This window comes from Sorghum bicolor, chromosome 2, assembly GCF_000003195.3.
Source record: "Sorghum bicolor cultivar BTx623 chromosome 2, Sorghum_bicolor_NCBIv3, whole genome shotgun sequence".
Lineage (NCBI taxonomy): Eukaryota > Viridiplantae > Streptophyta > Magnoliopsida > Poales > Poaceae > Sorghum > Sorghum bicolor.
In genome coordinates, this window is record NC_012871.2 from 7,784,486 (window position 1) to 7,794,124 (window position 9,639).

The 9,639-nt window shown below is 46.6% G+C and overlaps 1 protein-coding gene across 1 annotated transcript; it reads left to right on the forward strand.

Annotated features, from left to right (window-relative positions):
• Positions 7,801 to 9,410, forward strand: LOC110432592 (putative receptor-like protein kinase At3g47110). The gene is made up of 2 exons (XM_021453347.1): positions 7,801 to 9,213; positions 9,363 to 9,410. The coding sequence occupies exons 1-2, from the start codon at positions 7,801 to 7,803 to the stop codon at positions 9,408 to 9,410; spliced, it is 1,461 nt and encodes a 486-aa protein (XP_021309022.1).

Here is a 9,639-nt window from a genome sequence, read left to right on the forward strand (position 1 = left end):
TCGCCGATCTACTGGTTGATGCTGCGGCTGGCCATCGGGTCATCAGCTTCATGGATGGTAATGCGGGTTACAATCAAATATTCATGGCAGAAGAGGATATTCCAAAAACCGCATTCAGATGTCCTGGTCATGTTGGACTATTTGAATGGATAGTCATGACTTTTGGGTTAAGGAATGCCGGTGCTACTTATCAAAGGGCTATGAATTTTATATTTCATGAGTTCATCGGCAAGATCGTAGAAATTTATATTGATGATGTGGTGGTCAAGTCTGGAGATTTCTCAAAGCATCTTGCCGATTTACGAAGAGTGTTGGAGTGCACAAGGAAGCATGGATTGAAGATGAATCCCAACAAGTGTGCATTTGGTGTATCGGCAGGGCAGTTTCTTGGTTTTATGGTACATCAGAGGGGTATTGAAATTAGCCGAAGATCTATTGATGCTATCAATAAAATAGTGGCCCCTACCAATAAAACCGAGCTCCAATCTTTGATCGGCAAAGTGAATTTTATCAGAAGATTTATATCGAATTTATCTGGGAGAATTCGTGCTTTCAGTCCTCTTCTTAAATTGAGAGCCGATCAGGAGTTTGTTTGGGGAAAAGAACAGCAGTTGGCTCTAGATGAAATCAAAAGGTATCTAGTAAACCCTCCAGTTTTAGTTCCACCTCAACAAGGGAAACCCTTCAAATTATATTTATCTACCGATGGATCGGTTATCGGTTCAGCTTTAGTTCAAGAATTTGAAGGGAAGGAGAGGGTAATTTATTATTTGAGCAGGAGGTTAATTGATGCTGAAACCAGGTATTCGGCCATTGAGAAGCTGTGCTTGTGCTTATATTTTTCATGTATCAAGCTAAGACATTACCTGTTGTCGGCCGAATGTGCTGTCGTTTGCAAAGATGACGTGGTCCGATACATGCTATCTATGCCGATTATGAGTGGTAGGATCGGTAAATGGATTTTGGCGCTGTCGGAGTTCGATTTGCGTTACGAATCGGCTGAGGCGGTCAAAGGGCAGGTTATGGCCGACTTTGTGACTCAGCATTGCGGTCTAGTGGAAACCTTGGAAATTGCACCCTGGACGCTCTTCTTCGATGGATCTACCTGTGACCGGGGAGCAGGAATCGGCATTGTATTAGTTTCTCCCAAGGGGAGGAAGTATGAATTTTCCTTGCCGATTGTTGCTACATCAACAAATAATCAGGCTGAGTATCAAGCTCTGATCAGGGGATTGGAGTTGTTAAGAGAAGTTCGTGCTGATGCTGTTGAAGTATTCGGAGATTCTATGTTGGTTATAAATCAATTGACCGGAAACTATGAATGCCGGAGTGAAGTTCTCATAACCTATTTCGAGAGAAGCATACAACTGTTAAAGGAATTCAAGAACTTCCGATTGGAGCATATTCCCCGATTGCATAATGAAGACGCTAATCGGTTAGCCCAGCAGGCCTCGGGATATCAGCCAATGATTAATGCGACATCGGTAGTCAGTGCCGGTGATTGGAGGGAAGAAATTATTGATTATCTAAAAGATCCATCTAAAAAGGTTGAAAGACGGGTTCGATTTCAAGCAACCAAGTATGTGCTCCTTGAAAATGAATTGTATTATCGAACTATCGACGGAATTCTTCTCCGATGCTTGGGTGATGATGAAGCCAGAAGTTTGATGGGAGAAATCCATGAAGGGGTGTGTGGAGCGCATCAGTCAGCTTTTAAGATGAAGTGGATGATTCGAAGGAATGGATATTTTTGGCCAACCATACTTGAAGATTGTTTTAAATATTTCAAGGGATGTCAAGGTTGTCAAAAGTTCGGTAATATCCAGAGAGCACCCGCATCGGCTATGAATCCTATAATAAAACCCTGGCCGTTCCGGGGGTGGGCCATCGATCTGATCGGCCAGATTTATCCACCATCTAGCAAAGGGCATAAATTCATTCTAGTTACCACTGACTATTTCACCAAGTGGGTCGAAGCTATTCCTTTGAAGAAAGTCACATCGGCCAATATGATTGATTTTGTGAAGGAGCATATCATTTACCGATTTGGGATTCCCCAAACGATTACTACCGATCAGGGCACCATGTTCACGTCGGGGGAGTTCGATGAATTCGCAATCGGTATGGGAATTAAAGTATTGAATTCTTCTCCTTACTATGCTCAAGCCAATGGGCAGGCCGAAGCGTCTAACAAGGGAATTATCAAGCTTATTAAACGGAAGATTGAAGAAAATCCTAGGCGGTGGCATACATTGTTGAATGAAGCACTGTGGTCTTATCGGATGGCTTGTCATGGATCAACCAAGGTGTCACCTTATCAATTGGTGTATGGACATGATGCGGTTTTGCCTTGGGAGATTAAGGCTGGATCTAGGCGAGTATCTTTTCAAAATCAATTGGCTGCCGATGATTATGCCACTTTAATGACCGATGAGTTAGATGATTTAGCAGGGCATCGGTTAAAGGCTTTAATGAGTATAGAAGAAAATAAGAAAAGAGTTGCCAGATGGTATGATAAAAAAGTGAAGGCTAAGGAGTTTGCCGATGGGGATTTGGTATGGAAGTTGATTTTGCCAGTCGGGACTAAGAGTTCAAAGTTTGGGAAGTGGTCTCCTAATTGGGAAGGTCCTTATCGGATAAAACGCTCAGCTCCTGGTAATGCCTATATTTTAGAAACTCTCGAAGGAGTTGAATTTCCCAGAGCGTTAAATGGCAAATATTTGAAGAAGTACTATCCCAGCATATGGATCGATGCATAAAAGGTTAAGTGCCGATAACACTCCTATCGGCTGAATTTAAATGTTCAAGGGCAGGCTTAATGTTTCAAAAGATGCCGATAACAGTCTTATCGGCTAGACTAAAAGCTAAAAGCAGAGAAACAAAGGTGTGTCGCCGGTGAAAGCTTCAAATGTTCAGCAGCGCTTGGATTGCGGATATGGCGCGCAGCCGAATCTGGTTGGCTGTTTCTATCTCTTTGATGTCGTCATCGGCGGAACCTTCAATCGGCTTCAGCTTCCTCTTCAGTTGCAGCGCTTTACGACCATGGACGTTTCGTTCCTGTTCAAGATGCTTGATGGTCTCCGGCAGTTGACTATTTTCTTGCTGGGCTTGGGACGGGGCGTCTTCTACTTGCTTGAGTTCAGCCAGCAGAGCTTCTCTTTTTACCGATAGATCAAACATTTTCTGCTTCAGTGCATCACCTGAGGACTTTAAGATGCCGATGTTCTTATGTTTCTCATCGGCTAAGAGTTTTTCTTTCATCATCTCCTCAGAGAGCTGGATTTGAGCAGCTCTATCGGCAAGGCGTCGAGTAGCTCTCTGGTACTGTAACTGGCGGCTTTCCAGGTGTGCAGCGTGGAAGAGTGCTTCTTCGGCATCGGCAGGAATTTGGCCTCTAAGAGTCTTGAACAGAGCCTTGGCTGGGTCAGAATCGTCGACCAGTTGAGTTGTGCCTTGATGAAGTATGGCCGATAGCTCCTCCAACCTAGCTCTGGTTTCTGCCGATACAATTCCAACTGCCCGAGAGGAGCTTGTTTCCTCGCCTTCTTCTTCGAAGATATCAATAGCGAAGGAGAATAAGCTGTCGGGAGAATCTTGTTCCTGAAAATGAAAATGAAATAGGTCAATTTTATGGTCAGAGCTTCGGCAGATGATACCGATGGAAAAGTGGATGACTTACTTGCTTCAAGGCGATTTCCTGCCTTTGACTCAGAGAGGCCGATGGAGCTGCAGGTTGATCGGCAAATGTTGCCGATAAAACGATATCGCCTGAAAGAAGACAGGAAGGATTATGAGAATAAATGAAAATAAGTTTATCGGTAGGAGTATTGTTGGGATATGTTACCCGGAAGAGGGACAACAGTTGTTTGAATTGAGGAAACCGCCGATGATATAACTGGACCTGCCGGGCCAGTTGTTTGTTCACCTACGTCAGCTGACGTACCTGCCGTTTGAGGTTCTTCTTGCTGAGGTTCTTCCATCTGTGGTGCTTCCTGTATTGATTGAGGAGATGGTGCTTGCTGTGCCTGGACTTCTGGAGGAGAAGGGGAAGATTCCACCGGGATTGGAGACACCGGAGGAGGAGGGGGAGTTGCCACTTTCTGACGCTTTGTTCCAGTCTTAGCACCTTGGATGCCTTTCCTCTTTGGCTGGCTAGACTGGGGGGGATCGGCACTTTGGCGTTTGGCTTTTGCCGATGCACCAGTTTGCTGCAACAACGATAAAGAGTTTATGAGCACAGATAACCGATATAAAGATAGTCAGCATAAATAAAAAAGGGTTTCAACAGATTGCCTTGAAAGCTTGCGCCAGGGTGGAAGCAGTTACCGTTGGTGATGTCTGAGTTTTCCTAGTGGTAACTTTCTTGAGACGCGCACCCCGGTGCACGATGGAAGCCAGAGTGGGAGCATTGTGGCCGATTGAGGAGATCGGGCCTGATGGGAATAAGTCGATCGGCTTGCCACTCCTGCTAACCGATGGGGGGGTGTTGTCAATCTGCAAAAAGAATACAGGGGTAAGTTACCGATGGGAATAGTATTGGAAAATGAGACATCGGTTTAAAATACTTACAGTGTCGTCAGGGACTTCGTATTCGGGGTCGATCATGCCGCGGTATGAGAGGGCCGATCTGCAGAATAGATTCTCCTTCCATTCTGCCCACCATAGCTTGTATGCTTGAGTGATAAAGGCAGCTGGAACCCATTCTGACAGATCTACATCTGTATCGGCATTTGGTGGTAGCTGGGCTACTCGAGTCCACTCGAGGAGATTAGCGATGGGTTCTCTGGGCTTTATTACATCGGCATAAGGAAGTGCGATTGGCAATTGGCCGAAAGCTAGCTGGCGAGCTAATGCCGATGGATTATAAAATTCATAGGTTTGGGGAGAGGTTTTCGTGCTGCCGAAGAAGTTCACTGGTATGGCTCTGGGAGTTACGATTGCCATCATCACCTCATTGTCCCTATCAAGAGCTTCGTCGAACGGATTGAAGGTCAGAGGGAGCATGCTATCTGGATCGTCGTAAGCCAGCCATGGTCGTTCATCTCTGGCCAGACCCTCATACAGCGTTTCAAAGAATCGGCCGATCTGATCCGGAGTGTTCCCTGAACCGGGTAAAACTATAACAGCTTCGCCAAAGTTCAGGGGAGCACGTGTTGCCGATTCCTCTTCACCCAACACATGGTTCTCGGCTATATCTCTTGGGAAGTGCTGAGAGAACAAGTTGAGATCAAGGCGCTTGTGCAGGTGCAGATTGAGCCACATATTAATAAACCACCAAGGACCTCCCAAGTTGCCGATAGGTTGGCCGAGCAAGAGTTTCTGGACTACCTGATGAAGAAGGTGATAAACAGCACCAAGCAAATAACGACCGAGAGGAAATTGACCACCGCTAGCCAGTCTTTCTGCTGCCGATAGAAAGACGGAAGTCGGTCCTGCCGATCGACCACAGAATACAAACTTGTCTAACCACATGTTCAGAAAAGTGGTTTGTTCCTTTATGGTGACAGGCCCTCTCCCGCGGTACTTCTGGATGTACCCTGACCAGCCGCCGATAGCGCGAGTCTCCACTTTGGCACTGGGGGCGGTATCAAAAAAGTGGGTGCTATCGGCAGAAGATATGTCTAACCCAGTAAGCATGGCTACATCGGCAAGGGTAGGAGAAGCAGGGCCGTGGCCAAAAACAAAAGCGTTGAGAGTGTCTGACCAGAAGTAAGATGCAGCTATCAGCAATGACTCGTTCCTGTGCATATCGGCAATGGACAGCCTAATGCATTGGGCTAATTTCCTCTCACCCCATTGAACTTCATAAGAGTTGCTGACCCTCAAGAACCAGTCTTTCCACCCTACAGTAGGGCTAGGCCAAGAGCGAAAGGTGTCCTTCCATAGATCTAGAGCAAAGTTTTCAGCTCTAAAGGGAATCCTGTTGGTTTCTGCGTTGATAAGGTCGGTTGGATCTGGATCCCCTAGAGGGCCGAGGCATTGAAGATGTGGTTGATCGGTAGGAATGACAATTTTGTTGGATAACTCCTAGTGTTTTGGGGGATAAAGATGCAAAGAAAAAGGAAAAGGAAAAATTCGGTAAGGTAAATCGCAGATGACCAGGGATGCCGGAAAAGGGTACAGCAGATGAGATGGAAGTCTGACCTCAGGGACGACGAAGCCAACGGCCATCTTGTCGTGAAGGGAACGCCGGAAGACGCCGGAGTTGATGAAGAAGAATGCTTGTTGGAGGTCTTGAGGATTGAGAATGGCGCCGCCGCTGGAAAAGTGAAGTTGGATGGCAAAATGATGTAATGGGGGAGGAGTACCCAAGAAGGAACTATTTATAGGGCAAGATGGACAAGGGCAAATCTGACTTATTTCTTTGCTGCATCCGAGAAACCCGAGGGTACTCAAGTGGATATGGTAACTGTTCGCACGATAATCCAGGGATTGTGCAGGTGATTTGACAGGAAGCGGTCATTATCTAAAGATATTTTACTGTGCGCGATCTCCTGGTCGGTTCATCGGTGATATTCTATAACGGTCGTCTTGCCGATGGGCGGATAGAAGGGAAATAACCGTTTTTGCGAATATCCTGGGCAGAGCATCGGCAGATCTTTGTAACGGTATTGTTGCCGATGTACGACTAAGAGAGATGCCCGTTTGGGAAGTTGTGGATTTCGAGAGATCTGCGGGGGATTAGGATCAGAGTTGCCCAGATTGAGGTTGTCGGTTACCAGATTAGGAGCATTAATTGCGGAGAAGACATCATTACTGCAGAGAATTTCGGAGCATTAATAGTTTTATACTCCGAAACTGGGGGGCATGTGTTGACACCATTTTTGGGCACGTGTCCAGTATGGCAGGACAGGGTGGCAGTACGATGCGGGTTGCTGATAAGGATGGTTGCCGATGAGGGAAAGGTTGAATGTGACTAAGTCCTCAGGCAGTAATATGGTGCCGATGACCAAGTAAAAAGGTCTGCCGATGACTATGGTAAGGGGATTGCCGATGACGCGAAGGAAGAGTCCGGAAGCTGCCAGTTGTCATGTGGAGGAGTTTCGGTTTGTCACGGAGGATGGTTTTATTATTTCCTTAGTTGTTCGCATCGTTTTGTATACGGGTTCCGTGTAATTTGAAATTCGAATTCTGATCGTGTCTGGTCGTAGCTCTTTGAGCAGGGTATAAATATAAGCCCTAGGACCTTGTAATCATCTATCAATCAATCAAATACACGTTTCTTATTCATATTCCAGCATCTACTTTTCGACGACTTCGTCATACTTTTTCCTTTTATTACGAGTTCTTAGGAATTCGTCGACTTAAGCTCGGCGTGTTCTCGAGTTCCGCGTGAGTACCTCTTAGCCGTGACATCCGGGCGCATCGCTGTTGTCAGGACTAAAGTATTCGAGTTATCACCTTTGCCGATAGCAAGGTCAAATCGGCTGGCACGCCTTAACGTTTGAATCGGGTATTAGCCCTTTGTGTTCGCAGATCAGTTTTGCATCAACAATATACTATACTATAAAACGATAGAAGCATAGAATAACTTCACGTCATCTAGTCAAACTAACCGCAAAGAGCAAACCAACTCTCCATACCTGCTTGCTAAAAAAACCTTGGGCACCGACTCTCCATCCAGCATAGACCAACAGGCAGCAAGCATAGTATTATACTACTGCAGAATGATTAGCCACTGCCGCGTATGATCAGAATCACGGAACGTGAGCCAAATCATCATCATCATCATCATCGCCAATGCAAAGAAACCAAGCTCAGTGCCACCACGTAAGAAACCGAAAGCCATCGCTGCCGGCCATGCTGCCCCAAAGACGACTAAGAGCCTGCACCTGCAGGCGCTTGCTGCAGCTGCTCCTGCTGATCTCCGCTGCGGCGACAACCAGTGCAGCAGCAGCAGCAGCCATGTATTCATCAGGCCATGGCGACGACGAGAGAGCTCTTGTGGCTTTCAAGGCCAAGATCTCCGGCCACTCCGGCGTGCTGGACTCATGGAACCAGAGCACCAGCTACTGCAGCTGGGAGGGAGTCATCTGCGGCAGGAGGCACCCATGGAGGGTGGTCGCTCTAGACCTCAGCTCCCAGGGGCTCGTCGGCACCATCTCTCCTGCTGTCGGTAACCTCACTTTCCTGCACTCTCTGAACCTGAGCTCCAATGGCCTGCAGGGAGAGATCCCTCCCAGCATCGGTTCCCTCAGGCGCCTCCGGCGCATTGACCTGGGCTTTAACATGCTCACTGGCGTCATCCCAAGCAACATTAGCCGTTGCATCAGCCTCCGTGAGATGCACATCTACAGCAACAAGGGAGTGCAGGGAATCATCCCAGCTGAAATTGGCAACATGCCATCGCTCTCAGTTCTATCGCTGTCAAACAACAGCATCACCGGAACTATCCCGTCGTCTCTTGGCAACCTTTCCCGGTTGACCCACTTGTCTTTGGAATTCAACTATATTGAGGGATCAATCCCTGCAGGCATCGGGAACAATCCGTATCTCGGTTTCCTTCGCCTCTCCCGTAATAATCTTTCCGGTTTGCTCCCTCCTTCCCTGTTCAACCTGTCATCTCTTTATTACTTTTTTGCGGCAGTCAACCAGCTCCGTGGTCATCTACCATCTGACCTGGGGAAAAATCTTCCAAGCGTCCAACAGCTTGAGATTGGAGGAAACAGATTTACTGGAGCTCTTCCACTGTCCCTAACCAACCTCTCCAGGCTCCAGATTCTTGACTTGGTTAGTAATAACTTTACTGGAGTTGTTCCTGCTGAATTGGGCAGATTGCAACAACTTGAAGTATTTTCTCTGGAAGGTAACATCTTAGAAACAAACAACGAGGAAGAGTGGGAATTTATTGATTCTTTGGTGAATTGTAGCAGATTACAGATACTGGACATTGGATTGAACAGATTTTCAGGGAAGTTGCCAGGTCCATTGGTTAATCTGTCTACTAATCTCCAGCGGCTGCAGATTGCCATCAACAACATATCCGGTGTCATCCCAACAGATATTGGAAATTTGGCAGGTCTTGAGATTCTTGATTTTGGCGATAACTTGCTCACTGGGGTCATTCCTGAAAGTACCGGGAAGCTTACACAATTGCAGCTGTTAGGCCTCAATTCAAACTACCTGTCTGGGATCCATTTTGAAAAAAAAAATCGGCCCCAACCGAAATGGACGAAATTCGGGAAAATTCGGTCCAATTTCGGGCTCAAATCGGTGAATTTTCGGAAATTGAATCACAAAATTCGTTTCGGACCTAACCGAATTGGACGAAATTCGCCGAAATTCGGAGTATTTCGGTCGAATTCCAGGACATCTACCATCCTCCATCGGAAACCTTTCTAGTTTACTTCAACTTTATGCAGGCGGCAATAGCCTGGAGGGGCCAATTCCACCAAGCATTGGAAACTTGAGCAAACTTTTAGCCCTCGATCTGCAAAAGAACAGCCTCACTGGATTGATTTCTAAAGAAATTATGCAGCTGCCATCTATCTCAATGTTTCTCGATCTTTCCAACAACATGCTTGAGGGACCACTTCCACTAGAAGTCGGTAGTGTGGTCAATCTCGGACAACTCGACCTGTCAGGAAACAAATTGTCAGGTAAGATACCTGATACTATTGGCAACTGCAGGGTCATGGA